Source organism: Carassius carassius, chromosome 2 (genome assembly GCF_963082965.1).
Source record: "Carassius carassius chromosome 2, fCarCar2.1, whole genome shotgun sequence".
Lineage (NCBI taxonomy): Eukaryota > Metazoa > Chordata > Actinopteri > Cypriniformes > Cyprinidae > Carassius > Carassius carassius.
Window position 1 is genome coordinate 37577452 of NC_081756.1, and position 23959 is coordinate 37601410.

Consider the following 23959-nt stretch of genomic DNA (forward strand, 5'->3'; position numbering starts at 1 on the left):
GAATAAATCTCTAGGAGGAGTTTGTTAAAGTACGACCCCTGAAAATGGCAAAAACAACAAAAATTTTGCAGAGAAAATAACCGACTTCCTGTTGGGATTCGGATTTCGTACCAAGAGACTTTTTTGTAGGTATTGGTGTGTTACATGTGTGTACCAATTTTTGTACATGTAAATGAAACATAGCTCGAGGCGCACTCCGTTGAATGTGTATAGGTGGAGCTATAGAGCCATTTTGCCACACCCGATTGACTATTGGCCTTTAGATGTGTTCAGGCCAGGACTCTTATCAAACATGTGAAGTTTGGGGCAGATTGGACATTGTATGTCTGAGTTATAGCAACTTCATTTTTCATGGCGGATCATCAAAATTCGCCAGGCTGCCACGGACACGCCCTTCGATGAAAACTCAAGCTCTTCGCAATTTAACATTGCAACATTACCAAATTTGGTGTTGATCTGAATAAATCTCTAGGAGGAGTTCGTTAAAATACAACGCATGGAAATGACCAAAATTGCACAAAATATCTCATAATATTAAAAATAAACGACTTCCTGTTGGGTTTAGAATTTTGCTCCAAGAGTCTTTTTTGTAGGTATTGGTGTTTTACATGTGTGTGCCTTTTTTTACGCATGTACGTGAAACATAGCTGGGAGGCTGTTGATTTTCTTAGTATAGGTGGCGCTGTCGAGCCATTTCGCCACACCCTCTTCTGAATCCTATATCAGACGTAAATTTTCACCAGGTTTGACGCGTGTGCAAAGTTTCATGACTTTTTGAGCATGTTTAAGCCCTCAAAAAAGCGATTCATTTTGGAGAAGCGGAATAATAATAATTAAAGCTGCAAGCAGCGATGAACGGGCCCTCGCACCCGGGCTCACCGCCAGCAAGTGGCTTTAGTAAAAAGGTGAACGGTGAGAAATATGCATTTAAAGTCATAAATATAAGTGGAATATATCAAAGTTTATTCCATATATGTGCCAATCTTCCTGTTGCTAGCAGGTGGCGCTATCATTATAATGGAATATTGGCCTTCAGGTGTGTTCAGGCCAGGACTCTTATCGAACATGTGAAGTTCGGGGAAGATTTAACATTTTATGCCTGAGTTACAACAACTTCTCTTGCTGTGGCGAGACATCAAATATTGTCATGGCGCCATAGACACGCCCTTTAACAAAAACTCAAGATCTCCACAATTTAACATTGCACAGGCCTTTAGATTAGACTGACCACAAAAAAGACACTTATGTCATAAAATTTCTAGGAGTAGTTCGTCGCAGTGTAAAATATGTCACTTCCTGTTGCCAATAGGTGGCACTATGACTGTAACTGAATAAGGGCATGTCAATCTGTTCAGGTCAGGAGTCTTATCAACCGTGTGAAGTTTGGGGCAGATTGGACATTGTATGTCTGAGTTATAGCAACTTCCTTTTTCATGGCGAAACATCGAAATTTGCCAGGCCGCCATGGACACGTCCTTTAACGAAACCTCAAGATCTTCGCAATTTAACATCGCAAAGGCCTTTAGATCTAACTGACCAAGTTTGGTGTTGATCTGAATAAATCTCTAGGAGTTTGTTAAAGTACAACCCTTGAAAATGGCAAAAACTACGCCAATTTTGCAGAGAAAATTTCTAAATAACCGACTTCCCGTTGGGATTCGGATTTCATACCAAGAGACTTTTTTGTACGTATTGGTGTGTTACATGTGTGTACCGATTTTTGTACATGTACGTGAAACATAGCTTGAGGCGCACTCCGTTGAAAGTGTATATGCACTCAGTTGAAAGTGTATAGGTGGCGCTATCGAGCCATTTTGCCACACCCAATGAAATATTGGCCTTCAGATCTGTTCAGGCCAGGACCCTTATCACACATGTCAAGTTTGGGCAAGATCGGACATTTTATGCCTGAGTTATAACATCTTTTATTCCCATGGCGACACATCAAACTTCGTCACGGCGCCATGGACACGCCTTTTAACGAAAACTCAAGATCTTCACAACTAAACATCACACAGGTCTTTAGATTAGACTGACCACAAAAATAACATTGATGTCATAAAATTTCTAGGAGTAGTTTGTCGCAGTGTAAAATATTTCACTTCCTGTTGCCAATAGGTGGCGCTATGACTATAACTGAATATTGGCAAGTAGATCTGTTCAGGTCAAGAGTCTTATCCAACATGTGAAGTTTGGGGCAGATTGGACATTGTATGTCTGAGTTACAGCAACTTCCTTTTTCATGGCGAAACATCGAAATTTGTCAGGCCGCCAAGGACACGCCCTTTAACGAAACCTCAAGTCCTTCGCAATTTAACATCGCAAATGGCTTTAGATTACACTGACCAAGTTTGGTGTTCATTTGAATAAATCTCTAGGAGGAGTTCGTTAAAGTACAACCCCTGAAAATGGCAAAAACAACACCAATTTTGCAGGGAAAATTCAAAATAACCGACTTCCTGTTGGGATTAGGATTTCGTACCAAGAGACTTTTTTGTAGGTATTGGTGTGTTACATGTGTGTACCAATTTTTGTACATGTACGTGAAACATAGCTCGAGGTGCACTCCGTTGAAAGTGTACAGGTGGCGCTATCGAGCCATTTTGCCACACCCGATGGAATATTGGCTTTCAGATCTGTTCAGGCCAGGACTTTTATCACACATGTGAAGTTTGGGGAAGATCGGACATTTTATGCCTGAGTTATAACATCTTTTATTCCCATGGCGAGACTTTGAATTTTGTCACGCCGCCATGGACACGCCCCTTAACGAAAACTCAAGATCTTCACAATTTAACATTGCACAGGCCTTTAGATTATACTGACCATAAAAAAGACATTGATGTCAAAAAATTTCTAGGAGTAGTCTGTCGAAGTGTAAAATATATCACTTCCTATTGCCTATAGGTGGCGCTATGACTATAACTGAATATGGGCATGTAAATATGTTCAGGTCAGGAGTCTTATTAAACATGTGAAGTTTTGGGCACATTGGACATTGTATGTCTGAGTTATAGCAACTTCATTTTTCATGGCGAATCATCGAAATTCGCCAGGCCGCCACAGACACGCCCTTTAACGAAAACTCAAAATCTTCGCAATTTAACATCGCAAAGGCCTTTAGATTAGGCATACCAAATTTGGTGTTGATCTGAATAAGTTTCTAGGAGGAGTTCGTTAAAATACAACTCATGGAAATGGCAAAAAGGACACAAAATTTGCTCATAATATTAAAAATAACCGATTTCCTGTTGGGTTTAGAATTTTGCTCTAAGAGACTTTTTTGTAGGTATTGGAGAGTTACATGTGTGTACCGATTTTCATACATGTACGTGAAACATAGCTCGAGGCGCACACCGTTGAACATGTATAGGTGGCGCTGTCGAGCCATTTTGCCACACCCACTTCTGAAACCCATATCAGATGTACATTTTCGCCGGTTCTGAGGTGTGTGCAAAGTTTCATGACTTTTTGAGTATGTTTAGGCCCTCAAAAATGCGATTCATTCTGGAGAAGAAGAATAATAATAATAATTAAAGCTGCAAGCAGCGATGAACGGGCCCTCACACCCGGGCTCACCGCCAGCGAGTTGATTTAGTAAAAAGATGAACGGTGAGAAATATGCATTTCATGTTATAAACATAATTGCAATATGTCAAAGTCATTAATATGTGCCAATCTTCATGTTGCCAGCAGGTGGCGCTATCATTATAATGGAATATTGGCCTTCAGATGTGTTCAGGCTAGGACTCTTATCAATCATGTGAAGTTTGGGGAAGATTGAACATTTTATGCCTGAGTTACAACAACTTCTCTTGCTGTGGCGAGACATCAAATTTTGTCACAGCGCCATGGACACGCCCTTAAACAAAAATTCAAGATCTCCACAATTTAACATTGCAAAGACCTTTAGATTAGACTGACCAAAATAAAATGTTGATGTCATTAAATTTCTAGGAGTAGTTTGTTACAACGTAAAACATGTCACTTCCTGTTGCCAGCAGGTGGAGCTATGGCTATAACTAAATATTGGCATTTAGATCTGTTCAGGTCAAGAGTCTTATCCAACATGTGAAGTTTGGGGCAGATTGGACATTGTATGACTAAGTTACAACAACTTCCTTTTTCATGGCGAAACATCGAAATTTGTCAGGCCGCCATGGACACGCACTTTAACGAAACCTCAAGATCTTCGCAATTTAACATCGCAAAGGCCTTTAGATTTAACTGGCCAAGTTTGATGTTGATCTGAATAAATCTCTAGGAGGAGTTTGTTAAAGTACAACCCCTGAAAATGGCAAAAACAACGCCAATTTTGCTGAGAAAATTCTATAACCGACTTCCTTTTGGGATTCGGATTTCGTACCAAGAGACTTTTTTGTAGATATTAGTGTGGTACATGTGTGTACCGATTTTTGTACATGTACGTGAAACATAGCTCGAGGTGCACTCCGTTGAAAGTGTATATGCACGCAGTTGAAAGTGTATAGGTGGCGCTATCGAGCCATTTTGCCACACCCAATGGAATATTGGCCTTCAGATCTGTTCAGGCCAGGACCCTTATCACACATGTGAAGTTTGGGCAAGATCGGACATTTTATGCCTGAGTTATAACATCTTTTATTCCCATGGAGACACATCGAACTTCGTCACGGCACCATGGACACGCCTTTTAACGAAAACTCAAGATCTTCTCAACTAAACATCACACAGGTCTTTAGATTAGACTGACCACAAAAATAACATTGATGACATAAAATTTCTAGGAGTAGTTTATCGCAGTGTAAAATATTTCCCTTCCTGTTGCCAATAGGTGGCGCTATGACTATAACTGAATATTGGCATGCAGATCTGTTCAGGTCAAGAGTCTTATCCAACATGTGAAGTTTGGGGCAGATTGGACATTGTATGTCTGAGTTACAGCAACTTCCTTTTTCATGGCGAAACATTGAAATTTGTCAGGCCGCCATGGACACGCCCTTTAACGAAACCCCAAGTCCTTCGCAATTTAACATCGCAAAGGCCTTTAGATTAGGCATACCAACTTTGGTGTTGATCTGAATGAATCTCTAGGAGGAGTTCGTTAAAATACAACGCATGGAAATGACAAAAATGACACAAAATTTTCTCATAAAATTAAAAATAACCGACTTTCTGTTGGATTTCGGATTTCGTACCAAGAGACTTTTTTGTAGGTATTGGTGTGTTACATGTGTGTACCGATTTTTGTACATGTACGTGAAACGGAGCTCGAGGCGCGCTATGTTGAAAGTGTATAGGTGGCGCTATCGAGCCATTTTGCCACACCCGATGGAATATAGGCCTACAGATGTGTTCAGGCCAGGACTCTTATCACACATGTGAAGTTTGGGGAAGATCAGACATTTTATGCCTGAGTTATAACATCTTTTATTCCCATGGCGAGACATCGAACTTCGTCACGGCGCCATGGACACGCCTTTTAACGAAAACTCAAGATCTTCACAACTTAACATCGCACAGGCCTTTAGATTAGACTGACCACAAAAAAGACATTGATGTCATAAAATTTCTAGGAGTAGTTAGTCGCAGTGTAAAATATGTCACTTCCTGTTGCCAATAGGTGGCGCTATGACTATAACTGAATATGGGCATGTCAATCTGTTCAGGTTCGGAGTCTCATCAAACATGTGAAGTTTGGGGCAGATTGGACATTGTATGTCTGAGTTATAGCAACTTCATTTTTCATGGCGAATCATCGAAATTCGCCAGGCCGCCACGGACACGCCCTTTAACGAAAACTCAAAATCTTCGCAATTTAACATCGCAAAGGCCTTTAGATTAGGCATACCAACTTTGGTGTTGATCTGAATTAATCTCTAGGAGGAGTTCGTTAAAATACAACGCATGGAAATGACAAAAATGACACAAAATTTTCTCATAAAATTAAAAATAACCGACTTTCTGTTGGATTTCGGATTTCGTACCAAGAGACTTTTTTGTAGGTATTGGTGTGTTACATGTGTGTACCGATTTTTGTACATGTATGTGAAACGGAGCTCGAGGCGCGCTATGTTGAAAGTGTATAGGTGGCGCTATCGAGCCATTTTGCCACACCCGATGGAATATTGGCCTACAGATGTGTTCAGGCCAGGACTCTTATCACACATGTGAAGTTTGGGGAAGATCAGACATTTTATGCCTGAGTTATAACATCTTTTATTCCCATGGCGAGACATCGAACTTCGTCACGGCGCCATGGACACGCCTTTTAACGAAAACTCAAGATCTTCACAACTTAACATCGCACAGGCCTTTAGATTAGACTGACCACAAAAAAGACATTGATGTCATAAAATTTCTAGGAGTAGTTAGTCGCAGTGTAAAATATGTCACTTCCTGTTGCCAATAGGTGGCGCTATGACTATAACTGAATATGGGCATGTCAATCTGTTCAGGTTCGGAGTCTCATCAAACATGTGAAGTTTGGGGCAGATTGGACATTGTATGTCTGAGTTATAGCAACTTCATTTTTCATGGCGAATCATCGAAATTCGCCAGGCCGCCACGGACACGCCCTTTAACGAAAACTCAAAATCTTCGCAATTTAACATCGCAAAGGCCTTTAGATTAGGCATACCAACTTTGGTGTTGATCTGAATTAATCTCTAGGAGGAGTTCGTTAAAATACAACGCATGGAAATGACAAAAATGACACAAAATTTGCTCATAAAATTAAAAATAACCGACTTCCTGTTGGGTTTCGGATTTTGCTCCAAGAGACTTTTTTGTAGGTATTGGAGAGATACATGTGTATACCAATTTTCATACATGTACGTGAAACGTAGCTCGAGGCGCACACCGTTGAACGTGTATAAGTGGCGCTGTCGAGCCATTTTGCCACACCCACTTCTGAAACCCATATCAGACGTAAATTTTCGCCAGTTCTGAGGTGTGTGCAAAGTTTCATGACTTTTCGAGCATGTTTAGGCTCTCAAAAATGCGATTCATCTTAGAGAAGAATAATAATAATAATAATAATAATAATAATAATTAAAGCTGCAAGCAGCGATGAACGGGCCCTCGCAGCCAGGCTCACCGCCAGCGAGTTGCTTTAGTAAATAGGTGAACGGTGAGAAATATGCATTTAAACTCATAAATATAAGTGGAATATATCAATGTTTATTCCATATTTGTGCCAATCTTTCTGTTGCCAGCAGGTGGCGCTATCATTATAATGTAATATTGGCCTTCAGATGTGTTCAGGCCAGGACTCTTATCGAACTTGCGGAGTCTGGGGAAGATTGAACATTTTATGCCTGAGTTACAACAACTTCTCTTGCTGTGGCAAAACATCAAATTTTGTCATGGCGCCATGGACACGCCCTTTAACCAAAACTGAAGATCTCCACAATTTAACATTGCACAGGCCTTTAGATTAGACTGACCACAAAAAATACATTAATGTCAAAAGATTTCTAGGAGTAGTTTGTCGCAGCGTAAAACATGTCACTTCCTGTTGCCAGCAGGTGGCGCTATGACTATAACTGAATATGGGCATGTAGATCTGTTAAGGGCAGAAGTCTTATCTAACATGTGAAGTTTGGGGCAGATTGGACATTGTATGTCCGATTTACAGCAACTTCCTTTTTCATGGCGAAACATCGAAATTTGTCAGGCCGCCATGGACACGCCCTTTAACGAAACCTCAAGATCTTCGCAATTTAACATCGCAAAGGCCTTTAGATTTAACTGACCAAGTTTTTTGTTGATCTGAATAAATCTCTAGGAGGAGTTTGTTAAAGTACAACCCCTGAAAATGGCAAAAACAACGCCAATTTTGCAGAAAAAATTTCTAAATAACCGACTTCCTGTTGGGATTCGGATTTCATACCAAGATACTTTTTTGTACGTATTGGTGTGTTACATGTGTGTACCGATTTTTGTACATGTACGTGAAACATAGCTTGAGGCGCACTCCGTTGAAAGTGTATATGCACTCAGTTGAAAGTGTATAGGTGGCGCTATCGAGCCATTTTGCCACACCCAATGGAATATTGTTCTTCAGATCTGTTCAGGCCAGGACCCTTATCACACATGTGAAGTTTGGGCAAGATCGGACATTTTATGCCTGAGTTATAAGATCTTTTATTCCCATTGCGACACATCGAACTTCGTCACGGCGCCATGGACACGCCTTTTAACGAAACCAAGTCCTTCGCAATTTAACATCACAAATGGCTTTAGATTACACTGACCAAGTTTGGTGTTCATCTGAATAAATCTCTAGGAGGAGTTCGTTAAAGTACAACCCCTGAAAATGGCAAAAACAACACCAATTTTGCAGGGAAAATTCAAAATAACCTACTTCCTGTTGGGATTAGGATTTCGTACCAAGAGACTTTTTTGTAGGTATTGGTGTGTTACATGTGTGTACCAATTTTTGTACATGTACATGAAACATAGCTCGAGGCGCACTCCGTTGAAAGTGTATAGGTGGCGCTATCGAGCCATTTTGCCACACCCGATGGAATATTGGCCTTCAGATCTGTTCAGGCCAGGACTTTTATCACACATGTGAAGTTTGGGGATGATCGGACATTTTATGCCTGAGTTATAACATCTTTTATTCCCATGGCGAGACTTTGAATTTTGTCACGGCGCCATGGACACGCCCCTTAACGAAAACTCAAGATCTTCACAATTTAACATTGCACAGGCCTTAAGATTAGACTGACCATAAAAAAGACATTGATGTCAAAAAATTTCTAGGAGTAGTCTGTCGAAGTGTAAAATATGTCACTTCCTGTTGCCTATAGGTGGCGCTATGACTATTACTGAATATGGGCATGTAAATATGTTCAGGTCAGGAGTCTTATTAAACATGTGAAGTTTTGGGCAGATTGGACATTGTATGTCTGAGTTATAGCAACTTCATTTTTCATGGCGAATCATCGAAATTCGCCAGGCCGCCACGGACACGCCCTTTAACGAAAACTCAAAATCTTCGCAATTTAACATCGCAAAGGCCTTTAGATTAGGCATACCAACTTTGGTGTTGATCTGAATTAATCTCTAGGAGGAGTTCGTTAAAATACAACGCATGGAAATGACAACAATGACACAAAATTTGCTCATAAAATTAAAAATAACCGACTTCCTGTTGGGTTTCGGATTTTGCTCCAAGAGACTTTTTTGTAGGTATTGGAGAGATACATGTGTATACCAATTTTCATACATGTACGTGAAACGTAGCTCGAGGCGCACACCGTTGAACGTGTATAGGTGGCGCTGTCGAGCCATTTTGCCACTACCACTTCTGAAACCCATATCAGACGTAAATTTTCGCCGGTTCTGAGGTGTGTGCAAAGTTTCATGACTTTTCGAGCATGTTTAGGCTCTCAAAAATGCGATTCATCTTAGAGAATAATAATAATAATAATAATAATAATAATAATTAAAGCTGCAAGCAGCGATGAACGGGCCCTCGCACCCGGGCTCACCGGTAGCGAGTGGCTTTAGTAAATAGGTGAACGGTGAGAAATATGCATTTAAACTCATAAATATAAGTGGAATATATCAATGTTTATTCCATATATGTGCCAATCTTTCTGTTGCCAGCAGGTGGCGCTATCATTATAGTGGAAAATTGGCCTTCAGATGTGTTCAGGCCAGGACTCTTATCGAACATGCGGAGTCTGGGCAAGATCGGACATTTTATGCCTGAGTTATAACATCTTTTATTCCCATGGCGACACATCGAACTTCGTCACGGCGCCATGGACACGCCTTTTAACGAAAACTCAAGATCTTCACAATTAAACATCACACAGGTCTTTAGATTAGACTGACCACAAAAATAACATTGATGTCATAAAATTTCAAGGAGTACTTTGTCGCAGCGTAAAACATGTCACTTCCTGTTGCCAGCAGGTGGCGCTATGACTATAACTGAATATGGGCATGTAGATCTGTTAAGGGCAGAAGTCTTATCTAACATGTAAAGTTTGGGGCAGATTGGACATTGTATGTCTGAGTTACAGCAACTTCCTTTTTCATGGCGAAACATCGAAATTTGTCAGGCCGCCATGGACACGCCCTTTAATGAAAACTCAAAATCTTTGCAATTTAACATCGCAAAGGACTTAAGATTAGGCATACCAACTTTGGTGTTGATCTGAATAAATCTCTAGGAGGAGTTCGTTAAAATACAACGCATGGAAATGACAAAAATGACACAAAATTTGCTCATAAAATTAAAAATAACCGACTTCCTGTTGGGTTTCGGATTTTGCTCCAAGAGACTTTTTTGTAGGTATTGGAGAGATACATGTGTATACTGATTTTCATATATGTACATGAAACGTAGCTCGAGGCGCACACCGTTGAAAGTGTGTAGGTGACGCTATTGAGCCATTTTGCCACACACGATGAAATATTGGCCTACAGATGTGTTCAGGCCAGGACTCTTATCACACATGTGAAGTTTGGGGAAGATCGGACATTTCATGCCTGAGTTATAACATCTTTTATTCCCATGGCGAGACTTTGAATTTTGTCACGGCGCCATGGACACGCCCCTTAACGAAAACTCAAGATCTTCACAATTTAACATTGCACAGGCCTTTAGATTAGACTGACCATAAAAAATACATTGATGTCAAATAATTTCTAGGAGTAGTGTGTCGAAGTGTAAAATATGTCACTTCCTGTTGCCTATAGGTGGCGCTATGACTATAACTGAATATAGGCATGTAAATATGTTCAGGTCAGGAGTCTTATTAAACGTGTGAAGTTTGGGGCACATTGGACATTTTATGTCTGAGTTATAGCAACCTCATTTTTCATGGCGAAACATCGAAATTCGCCAGGCCGCCACGGACACGCCCTTAAACGAAAACTCAAAATCTTCACAATTTAACATCGCAAAGGCCTTTAGATTAGGCATACCAACTTTGGTGTTGATCTGAATGAATCTCTAGGAGGAGTTCGTTAAAATACAACGCATGGAAATGACAAAAATGACACAAAATTTGCTCATAAAATTAAAAATAACCGACTTCCTGTTGGGTTTCGGATTTTGCTCCAAGAGACTTTTTTGTAGGTATTGGAGAGATACATGTGTATACCAATTTTCATACATGTACGTGAAACGTAGCTCGAGGCGCACACCGTTGAACGTGTATAGGTGGCGCTGTCGAGCCATTTTGTCACACCCACTTCTGAAACCCATATCAGACGTAAATTTTCGCCAGTTCTGAAGTGTTTGCAAAGTTTCATGACTTTTCGAGCATGTTTAGGCTCTCAAAAATGCGATTCATCTTAGAGAATAATAATAATAATAATAATAATAATAATAATAAACGGAGCAATTCCAAGAGGGTCCTCACACCATCGGTGCTCGGGCCCTAATAATAATAATAATAATAATAATAATAATAATAATAATAATAAACGGAGCAATTCCAAGAGGGTCCTCACACCATCGGTGCTCGGGCCCTAATAATAATAATAATAAACGGAGCAATTCCAAGAGGGTCCTCACACCATCGGTGCTCGGGCCCTAATAATAATAAACAAAGCAGATACAAGAGGGTCCTCGCACCTCGGTGCTCGGGCCCTAATAAACAGAGCAATTCCAATAGGGTCCTCGCACTGCAGTGCTCGGGCCCTAATTAAAGCTGCAAGCAGCGATGAAAGGGCCCTCGCACTCGGGCTCACCACCACCCGGTGCCCATAGGAGGAACAGTCAACGTTGGGCCATATACTTATAAAATAGTAAATATTTGTGCCACATTTCCTGCTGCCAACAGGTGGCGCTATGATTATAACAGAATATTGACATGTAAATTTATTCAGGACAGGACTCTTACCAAACATGCAAAATTTCGGGCAGATCAGACAAGTCTGTTGCAAAGTTTCGGGCAGATCAGACAAGTCATGTTTAAGTTAGTATAAAATAATTCATTTCCTGTTGCCAGCAGGCGGCGCTATACTTAGAATTGAATATTGGCCTTTAGTTGTGTTCAGGCCAGTACTCTTATAAAACATGTGATGTTTGGGTAAGATGGGGAATTGTATGCATGAGTTACAACAACTTCCTGTTTTATAGTATTAATAGCATCATTTTGCACATACTAAGTGTTGCTAGAATGTTTGAAAATACTTCTAGCATGATTAGCACACAATGGCATATTTTACTGTGTTGCAAATAGTGCATAAAAGTGTTAAAAATGACACTTCCTGTTGCCAGCAGGTGGCGCTATGACTATAACCGAATATGGGCATGTTGATTTATTTATGACAGGACCCTTGTCAAACGTGTGAAGTTTGGGGCAGATCGGACATTGCTTGCCTGAGTTACAGCATCTTCCTTTTTCACTGCATTAGTAGCATGATTTAGAACTTAGCTAAGTGTTGCTAGGATGTATTAGTATGTATCTAGCATGTTGCCAGCCTATTTAACCCTTGTTGATGCCTTTTATTATTATGCAAGGAGTCCATAACTGTGTTAAACATGCCACTTCCTGTTGCCAGCAGGTGGCACTATGAATATAATTAAATATGGGCATGTTGATGTGTTCAGGACAGGACTCTTGTCAAACGTTTGAAGTTTGAGACAGATCGGACATTGCTTGCATTAGTTACAGCAAATTTCTTTTTCACTGCATCGCTAGCATGCTTTAGCATTTAGCTAAGTGTTGCTAGTATGTATTGGTATGTTTTTAGCATGTTGCTAGCCTTTTTAACACTTGTTGACACTTTTTAATATGTTCCTAGGAGTCCATAACAATGTTAACCATGTAACTTCCTGTTACCAGCAGGTGGCGCTATGACTATTACTGAATTTGGTCATGGGTGTGTGTTCAGGACAGAACACCCATCACACGTGTGAAGTTTGGGGACAGATTGGACATTGCTTGCCTGATTTACAGCAACTTCCTGTTTCACTGCAATAATATGATGCTTTAACACTTAGCTAATTGTTGCTAGCATGTATTAGTAGGTTACTAGCATGTTGCCAGCTTATTTAACACTTGTTGGCACTTTTTAATATGTTCCTAGGAGTCCATAACTGTGTTAACCATGTCACTTCCTGTTACCAGCAGGTGGCGCTATGACTATAACTGCATTTGGTCATGGGTGTTTGTTCAGGACAGAACACCCACAACACGTGTGAAGTTTGGGGCAGATCAGACATTGCTTGCCTGAGTTACAGCAACTTCCTGTTTCACTGCATTAGTAGCATGCTTTAGCAGTTAGCTAAATGTTGCTAGCATGTATTAGCATGCTTATAAAATTTTTCCAGCCTATTTAACCCTTGTTGATGCCTTTTATTATTTTGCAAGGAGTCAATAACTGTGTTAACCATGTCACTTCCTGTTACCAGAAGGTGGCGCTATGACTATAACTGAATTTGGTCATGGGTGTTTGTTCAGGACAGAACACCCATCACACGTGTGAAGTTAAGGGCAGATCGGACATTGCTTGCCTGAGTTACAGCAACTTCCTGTTTCATTGCATTAGTAGCATGCTTTAACACATAGCTAAATGTTGTTAGCATGTATTAGCATGCTTATAAAATTTTGCCAGGCTATTTAACCCTTGTTGATGCCTTTTATTATTTTGCAAGGAGTCCATAACAGTGTTAAACATGCCACTTCCTGTTGCCAGCAGGTGGCACTATGAATTTAATCAAATATGGGCATGTTGATGTGTTCAAGACAGGACTCTTGTCAAACGTTTGAAGTTTGAGGCAGATCGGACATTGCTTGCATTAGTTACAGCAAATTCCTTTTTTCACTGCATCACTAGCATGCTTTAGCATTTAGCTAAGTGTTGCTAGCATGTATTGGTATGTTTTTAGCATGTTGCCAGCCTTTTTAACACTTGTTGACACTTTTTAATATGTTCCTAGGAGTCCATAACAATGTTAACCATGTAACTTCCTGTTACCAGCAGGTGGCGCTATGACTATTACTGAATTTGGTCATGGGTGTGTGTTCAGGACAGAACACCCATCACACGTGTGAAGTTTGGGGACAGATTGGACATTGCTTGCCTGATTTACAGCAACTTCCTGTTTCACTGCAATAATATGATGCTTTAACACTTAGCTAATTGTTGCTAGCATGTATTAGTAGGTTACTAGCATGTTGCCAGCTTATTTAACACTTGTTGGCACTTTTTAATATGTTCCTAGGAGTCCATAACTGTGTTAACCATGTCACTTCCTGTTACCAGCAGGTGGCGCTATGACTATAACTGCATTTGGTCATGGGTGTTTGTTCAGGACAGAACACCCATAACACGTGTGAAGTTTGGGGCAGATCAGACATTGCTTGCCTGAGTTACAGCAACTTCCTGTTTCACTGCATTAGTAGCATGCTTTAGCACTTAGCTAAATGTTGCTAGCATGTATTAGCATGCTTATAAAATTTTTCCAGCCTATTTAACCCTTGTTGATGCCTTTTATTATTTTGCAAGGAGTCAATAACTGTGTTAACCATGTCACTTCCTGTTACCAGCAGGTGGCGCTATGACTATAACTGAATTTGGTCATGGGTGTTTGTTCAGGACAGAACACCCATCACACGTGTGAAGTTAAGGGCAGATCAGACATTGCTTGCCTGAGTTACAGCAACTTCCTGTTTCATTGCATTAGTAGCATGCTTTAGCACTTAGCTAAATGTTGCTAGCATGTATTAGCATGCTTATAAAATTTTTCCAGCCTATTTAACCCTTGTTGATGCCTTTTATTATTTTGCAAGGAGTCAATAACTGTGTTAACCATGTCACTTCCTGTTACCAGCAGGTGGCGCTATGACTATAACTGAATTTGGTCATGGGTGTTTGTTCAGGACAGAACACCCATCACACGTGTGAAGTTAAGGGCAGATCGGACATTGCTTGCCTGAGTTACAGCAACTTCCTGTTTCATTGCATTAGTAGCATGCTTTAACACATAGCTAAATGTTGTTAGCATGTATTAGCATGCTTATAAAATTTTGCCAGGCTATTTAACCCTTGTTGATGCCTTTTATTATTTTGCAAGGAGTCCATAACAGTGTTAAACATGCCACTTCCTGTTGCCAGCAGGTGGCACTATGAATTTAATCAAATATGGGCATGTTGATGTGTTCAAGACAGGACTCTTGTCAAACGTTTGAAGTTTGAGGCAGATCGGACATTGCTTGCATTAGTTACAGCAAATTCCTTTTTCACTGCATCACTAGCATGCTTTAGCATTTAGCTAAGTGTTGCTAGCATGTATTGGTATGTTTTTAGCATGTTGCCAGCCTTTTTAACACTTGTTGACACTTTTTAATATGTTCCTAGGAGTCCATAACAATGTTAACCATGTAACTTCCTGTTACCAGCAGGTGGCGCTATGACTATTACTGAATTTGGTCATGGGTGTGTGTTCAGGACAGAACACCCATCACACGTGTGAAGTTTGGGGACAGATTGGACATTGCTTGCCTGATTTACAGCAACTTCCTGTTTCACTGCAATAATATGATGCTTTAACACTTAGCTAATTGTTGCTAGCATGTATTAGTAGGTTACTAGCATGTTGCCAGCTTATTTAACACTTGTTGGCACTTTTTAATATGTTCCTAGGAGTCCATAACTGTGTTAACCATGTCACTTCCTGTTACCAGCAGGTGGCGCTATGACTATAACTGCATTTGGTCATGGGTGTTTGTTCAGGACAGAACACCCATAACACGTGTGAAGTTTGGGGCAGATCAGACATTGCTTGCCTGAGTTACAGCAACTTCCTGTTTCACTGCATTAGTAGCATGCTTTAGCACTTAGCTAAATGTTGCTAGCATGTATTAGCATGCTTATAAAATTTTTCCAGCCTATTTAACCCTAGTTGATGCCTTTTATTATTTTGCAAGGAGTCAATAACTGTGTTAACCATGTCACTTCCTGTTACCATCAGGTGGCGCTATGACTATAACTGAATTTGGTCATGGGTGTTTGTTCAGGACAGAACACCCATCACACGTGTGAAGTTAAGGGCAGATAGGACATGAATAAATCTCTAGGAGGAGTTCGTTAAAGTACAACCCCTGAAAATGCCAAAAACAACACCAATTTTGCAGAGAACATTCTAAATAACTGACTTCCTGTTTGGATTCGGATTTCGTACCAAGAGACTTTTTCGTAGATATTGGTGTTACATGTGTGTACCGATTTTTGTACATGTACGTTAAAACATAGCTTGAGGCGCACTCCATTGAAAGTGTATATGCACTCAGTTGAAAGTGTATAGGTGGCGCTATCGAGCCATTTTGCCACACCCGATGGAATATTGGCCTTCAGATCTGTTCAGGCCAGGACCCTTATCACACAATGACCTACACCTAACCCCGCCCCTAAACTTAACCGTCACTGGGGTTCAGACAAATCGTATAAAATCGTACGAGTGAGGTCGTACAAATTCGTACGAATAAGCCACCTCGTAAAATACGTACAAATTGGTCGTGAGATAGCGTTGAATATTTTAACGGATTAATCACCTATTTTCATTTGCTGCATGTTTTCTTTATTTTTTATTTTTTAAAAACGTTAAAAAATAAATTAGGAAAAAATATATAAGTCGTCTATAGGTTGCATTTTAACGGATTCATCACCTATTTTCCGTTTGCTGCATGATTTTTTTTTAAACACGCTAAAAAATAAATCAGAGTTTGTGAGAGGAAAAAATATAAGTCAGGTATAAATAGGGATGTGTACCGAAACCCGGTATTAAACAGGCCCCGGGGATAAATTATGAAAGACCGCATAGTATCAGTAAGATCTGACGCTATCGGTTCTGCTTTCGGTACTGGAAGGGAAAAAAATTAATGTACTATGTATTTTTGCTTAATAATGTTATCGTGCACATCTACATTATAGTACAATCGGAATTTGTCAATTTCTTCAAGTTAAAATAGCTGAATTTTATTTTGACGGGTTGTATTAAAGAGCTTTGAGTGTCAATGTTTTTTGTTTTTTATTTTATTTTATTTGTATTTTATTTTAATTAATATGATTATTAATTGTTCTCTCAGTGAGGCTCTCATTGTTTGTGTTAACGTCCTCAGATAGTGAGACAGCAGGCACTGTTAAACCTGGCACTTTAACCCTTAAAGACCTAGAACATTTTTGGGGGACACCTGCACTTTTCTTTATTTTTCAGACCTATTCTAGCAGTCAGCATCAAGTGCCATATATAGTTTTGTCAAAGTACTCTGTCGAGTGTTTTTTGTGCTTTTTCGGAGAGTTTTCTCATGCAAATGTATTATTGTGTGTTTGTATTCATACACTAATGACAGACTTTACTTTCACTTCGTTTTTGAAGTTAAAAGATTAACCAATATATTTATATAACCATGCTTTTGTCATTATTTTACAGCTTTGTTTTTTATTTATTCATCAATCCATTAAATCGCACATTTTATGTGACATCTGCAGAGTAGCCAGTTACTGAAAATTCATTGTCATGACTGGATTCTGTGCTTCACTCCGCATCACAGAAATCATAATGCATTAGCCTTAAATTATAAATGGGACATAGCGGTATCTGCACGGGATGATGATGTTCTGAATAAGTAAACCTGTTCGATGCATTTCCTCGTTTTGCAGCCGCTTTCTGACCACAGTTTTTGCAAAATGTGTCTACCTTCAAGGACAAATAAGCATTTGTCTTTTCTATACAAAAAAGCATTCCCATACTAGTGCCAATTTTAACTGCGTACAGGTCTTAAAGGGACAGTAGTCTACATGCTGCCGTGTGAATTAAATAGTTTACCCTTAAATTTAATTTCTGTCATTGTTTATTCACTGACGAGTTGTCCCAAACCCAAATTAACTTATTTCTTGTGCTGAACACAAAAGATGATATTTTGAAGAATCTGTGTAACTAAACATTTGCTGGTCCACATTGATTCTGATAGCAGGAAAAATTATATTTGAGTCATAGTTTTCACAGAAACATGGTTACAGCGACGTATCCAATAATGCTATTGAGCTATATATAGCCGGACCCTATATGCTCTGGGCAGATAGAACTTCAGATGACAGGCAAAACAAGGCAAGTTTGTTTAACAAATTAAAGACAGTGCTCCCCAAATTCTATCAGCATGTTTCCTGCCACACAAGAGGAGACAAAACTTTGGACCACATTTACACACACATTGATGGAGCTTACACCGTGAAGACCCCCCCCCCCCCCACACCTTGGACAGTCTGATCACCTTTCTTTGTTTTTCACCCCTAAGTATTCACCCCTCATCAACCGTGTGAAGCCATCAGTGAGGACCATCAAAGTGTGGCCAACTGGAGTATGTTTGCTTCTCAGGCTGCCTGTGGCTCTCACATGGACATTGATATCTATACCTCCTCTTTAGTGAACTACATCAATACCACCATTGACAGTGTTACAACAGAAAAACAGATCACAACATACCCTAATCAGAAGCCATGGATGAACAGGGAGGTGCAACTTCTGCTGAAAACCCGCAACACTGCCTTCAGGTCAGATGACGCTCAGGCCTACACCAAATCCAGGGCTAACCTGAAAAGGGGCATCAAAAAGGCCAAGTACTGCTACAAGCTGAAGGTGGTGAACTCTTTTCCAACTCTGACCCTCGACGCATGTGGCAGGGCATACAGATCTTCAGTGACTACAAGTCAAGCAACTCTGCACCAACGGCCACCAAGATCACACAATCAGCAAACCACCAAACCCTCAAACTCACCTTCACTGATGTCCACACTGCATTGAGCTGGATCAACGCACACAAGGCTGCTGGCCCGGACGGCATTCCTGGACGTGTGCTTAGGGCATGTGCAGAGCAGCTTGCAGGGGTCTTCACAGACATTTTCAACCTGTCCCTCACCCAAGCAACTGTGCCAACATGCTTTAAGTCAACATCCATTGTGCCAATACCGAAACCCACACCAATTTGCCTACTGCAAAAATAGGAGCACACAGGATGCAGTATGCACAGTGCTGCACTCACACACTTGGACAATAACAACACATATGTATAGATGTTGTTTGTTGACTTCAGCTCAGCATTTAATACTGTCATTCCCTCCAAGCGGACCACAAAACTTGGGAGACTTGGACATTAACACCTCCCTCTGCAACAGGATTATGGACTTTTTGCCCAACAGACCTCAGCATGTTAGGTCAGGCCACACCTGCTCCACCACCATCACACTCAACACCGGTGTACCACAGGGCTGTGTGCTGAGCCCATTCCTTTACTCCCTTTACACCCATGACTGCAATCCTGTGCATGGATCAAACTCCATCATTAAGGTTGCAGATGGCACCACGGTGGTTGGCCTCATCAGAGACAACGATGAGACTGCCTACAGGGAGGAGGTACAGCATCTGGCCACATGGTGTGCTGACAATAACCTGTTCCTTAACACCAGCAAGACAAAGGAGCTCACTGTGGACTTCAGGAAGAAGAAAGGAAGCACGCACGACCCCATCCACATTAACGGGATGGTTGTTATGAACGTGTCTCCAGTTTCAATTTCCTTGTAACCACCATCTTGGAAGACCTGGAATACCTTTATAATCTCTTGGAAGCGTGGTTGCTGCTAACTGCGCGTGCATTGCTAATACTCTATTCACATATTTTTAAAGTTTGGGCTCATAAATATTAGATCACTCACACCCAAGGCAGTTATTGTAAATGAAATGATCACAGATAATAGTTTTGATGTACTCTGCTTGACTGAAACCTGGAAAAACCAAATGATTATTTTGGTCTAAATGAGTCCACTCCACCAAACTACTGTTATAAGCATAAGCCCCGTCAGGTATACAGGTTTAACTCATTTGAAATACTTCTGCTTAATGTTACACTGTCAGAAATGCAAAAGAAATCTAATGTATCTCTTGCTCTGGCTACTGTGTATAGACCACCAGGGCCGTATACAGAATTCCTAAAAGAATTTGCAGATTTCCTCTCAGACTTTCTGGTTACAGTTGATAAGGCGCTAATCATGGGAGATTTTAATATTCACGTTGATAATACAAATGATGCATTAGGACTTGCGTTTACTGACCTAATAAACTCTTTTGGAGTCAAGCAAAATGTCACCCACTCATCATTTTAATCATACACTAGATTTAATTATATCGCATGGAATCGATCTTATTGATACAGATATCGTACCTCAAAGCGATGATGTTACAGACCATTTCCTTGTATCGTGCATGCTGCGTATCACTGATATTAACTATATGTCTCAGCGTTACCGTCTGGGCAGAACTATTGTTCCACAGCCTCCACCAAATTGTTTCAAATCGACTCTCTGCCAAGGGACCCTTAATATTTTAACTGCTACCATGTAAAAGGAAAACTGCTGTAAAAAGCACCTTATTTGTTTAAAGTGTTCGCAAACCAAATGTTATTTTTGTATATATATTTTTGTATATATATATATATTTTTGTATATATATATATATATATATATATATATATATATATATATATATATATATATATATATATATATATATATATATATATATCTAGAAAAGGGCAAAATACCTCTGAACACCTGGTGGTTGTTTTTCAGTAGAGTCTGGAGACCACCACACTCTTTCTTTAGTGCTTGCAGAGAAGACTGGTCCAGGAGGTTGACTACTTCACTAATCAACATACTGCCTAAAAAAAAAAAAAAAACAAGGAGATGGGGTAAGGGGGATTTAGAAGAGAAGGACGAGCAGAAGCAGCTTACTATTTATCATATGTAGCATTTGGACCAATCAGACACACAATATTTCATGAAATTTTACAGTCACAGACCCCCTCACCCAATAAACATACTGGGTGCCAGTATGTCTGTGAATGACTCCAGACTCCTGGTTCCATGGCTACCAATCTGATAACACTAGCATTATTGCCTTAAGGAATGCTGGCAGAGCAACACTCACTTTATTTCCCCTTAGGAAAGACCGAGCACCAACCTCCCGCTCTCTCTCGTGAGGCCAATAAGGAAGTGACTAAAACTGCAATTCATCGACTGGCCGCTTGAGGCTGGCTGCAAAAGGGAGTCAGTTCCATAGACTCCCCATGTTAAAATGCCCAACTTTACAGCAGGAAAAAAACATGTTTACAGCCTGGTTCAAAAAATTATTTTGGTCTAAATAGCTAATTTTGCCCTTAATGACAACTGTGAGGGGGGTGAATTTTTTTATAACTCATCCGTTTAAATTATATTAAGACTTAAAGTTCTGCATAATTAAGGGCGTAGCCACTTGAGTGACAGGTGGATTGCCGCTGCCGACACTGCCGTCGTGCTAGGTGGGTGTGGCTTCAGCAACTAGCTCCTGCCTTTTTGCCCATTTTTGATTGTCCGGCAGAGTCATGCGGTGACGCGCTGCCAAGATGGCGACGGCCCGCTCTACACACTTCAGGCTTCAAAAACACACTTCAGGAGACTACGGGTGACGTCACGGACACTACGTCCATGTTTTTATACAGTCTATGGGAAAGACACATAATGCCCATAAATGGACTCTTCTCTAAGAAGTTTATAAGAAAACCCAGTAACACTTTTTATGAAGCCCGTATTTATAATACATAAGGGTATTCTTAAGGCATTATAATGAATGCATAATGCATTATATATAAAAAAAAACTTATGTTGATGTGTCATATGTGATGTTCTATCAACTCATGAATAATCATAACAATTATAATACATCATAATACTTATGTATTTGTGGTTGAAAGTTTAAGACAATGATTATTTATAACACACAATGAATATCATATTAAATCTGGAGCTAATGTTAATTTATTTTAAATTAATACTCCAACTGAAAAAAATCTGTGTTTTGTATGGTTACATTTTATTGTGATGGTCCCCTTAATCAATCGACTATAAGCAATTTTGCAACTACATGCTAACTAACTCTCATTAGACTATTATTATGCTCAAGAATGGTTGAATCCAGTATGGTAGAATACGTTTTCACTTGCAAAGACACTTATAGTCAGTTTATCTGTTGGTTGACCATCAAAATAAAGTATTAGCATATATTTACAGTAGCAGACATAATAATACTCGACCGACCGCTAGTTGATATGTAGTTGCTGTCTAAAGGGTACCATCAAAATAATCAAACTGATATTACAATAAAAATAGTTCAAAGAAAATGTGTCATATTACACATTCATATTATTTGTTATCTGATCTTATGGGTGTTTGAGAAAAAAAAATGTTGTCGTTATAATTATCATTATTACTACTACTTATAAGTGGTCTTTGACTGCTTTAAGTAGCATCAGAAAAATGGCCAGATATGAGATTTATAATACATTTTAACTATGAGAAATATAATCCATTGTAAAAGTGGATGCAACGTGTTCATTGTGTTATAAATCATACTCTTAAAGCTATAACCACAAATAAATAAATATTGTAATATATTAAAACTGTTATTATGAATATTAATGAGGTGATACAACTAGGGATGTATAATATAGATTTTTCCATGATCGATTGTCATTTAAATTAATGATCAATTATAGGGGTGCTCCGATCACGATCGGCCGATCGTTAATGCGCATCTCGTCAGTAAAGCCGGTGATTAGAGAACCGGCTTTACTGACGAGATGCGCATAACGATCGGCCGATCGTGATCGGAGCACCCCTAATCAATTAACCATTAACCATAATGCTGCAAAATGGTATTGCTATTGCATGCACGCAGTCACCAGCATGACAGGATGTGCAAAAGCCACAACTAGAATTAATGGGGTTTTAGTCTGAATAAAATGCTAGTAGCAGGATTAAAAAATGAATAGATGTGATTATGATCATTTGATAAAATGAAGAGAGTGTCGTACGTTTGAGATCATTTTACTTTGTTTACTGTTTTCTGGCACGGAGACCGCCGAATGCACCTCTTTAAATTGTTTTGTGGTGCTCGTTGTATTTGAAAACACAATTGCAATGTTTTCAACTGACATTATGGCATTTAAAATAAAATTATCCCAAACGTAACTCTGGTGCACGTGTAAACTGCTTCCATCGGCACTGCTGCAGCAAAACACTGTTGCTCACATTAATTTGATCCTGCTGGATTCTGTTCTAGAAAATGTCAGATTTTGAATTTTTGCTTTTTTTAAAAATCCAGCATCTAGTGCATTAGATCACGACAGTGCATGCGTGCTTGCATACGAGGACGAGCAATCCTTTGGTTGGATTTATTTGGCGGTTATTGCTCATGTCTTATTCGACACAAATCCAAATGTTTCCATATTTGCGATGTATTTGAATGTTAAATTATTATTTATAATGTAAACTACTAAACACATTCGCACATAAAAGGAAAAGATGATCATCTTCATATGAGCAAAAACGTCATTGGTATAACAGCAGATTGAACCTACTACATACTATTTAAACTATATGGTTCTGGATCTTGGTTTGATACACAGTAAAATTCCTCTGAGTCTGACAATTCCTCTAAGTCAGCCATAATCACGAGTCACGTCTAGCTAGTTAGTCACGTTTGTTTTGTTTATGGAACCATACTGCGCTAATCACTCCACCCAAGTAACGTTAGCTGTGCTCCTACGCCTAGTGAGAATATAGTTCCAGTATTTATACGATTAAAAATGGTCTCTGTCTCATATAGCCTTGATATTTGTACACGCTGTGACTACAGATCACAACATGTAAATAGGAAAATGTTTGCATTATTTTGTCACTTATTGGGATTACTATGCTACCATTATCCATTTACATCCAGTCTTTGTGCTAAGCTAGGCTAGCGGTGGGTGCGTCAAATAACACTTACAGAACGCACAGAAATGAAAAAGGTATGTATGGACTTATCTAACTCTGGGGGATACTGTGAATAAGCTAAAGTCCCAAAAAGTCGGCGTGTTCCTTTAAGCATGAAGAAATGTCTTTCATTTTCAGAGAGGGGTGTTTTGGGAGC

At 39.7% G+C, this 23959-nt stretch overlaps 1 protein-coding gene across 3 annotated transcripts in view; it reads right to left on the minus strand.

The window, feature by feature from the left end:
• The window catches only part of trmt44 (tRNA methyltransferase 44 homolog), a 163665-nt gene that overhangs the window by 22483 nt on the left and 117223 nt on the right, over positions 1 to 23959 (minus strand). For 2 of the 3 annotated variants that reach the window (XM_059515592.1, XM_059515610.1), the window contains one exon: positions 20553 to 20669. The exons of the other annotated variant lie outside the window; for it this stretch is intronic. In XM_059515592.1, coding sequence (XP_059371575.1) covers positions 20553 to 20669 — 117 coding nt within the window. The remainder of the gene's footprint in view (positions 1 to 20552; positions 20670 to 23959) is intronic. 3 annotated transcript variants of the gene reach the window in all.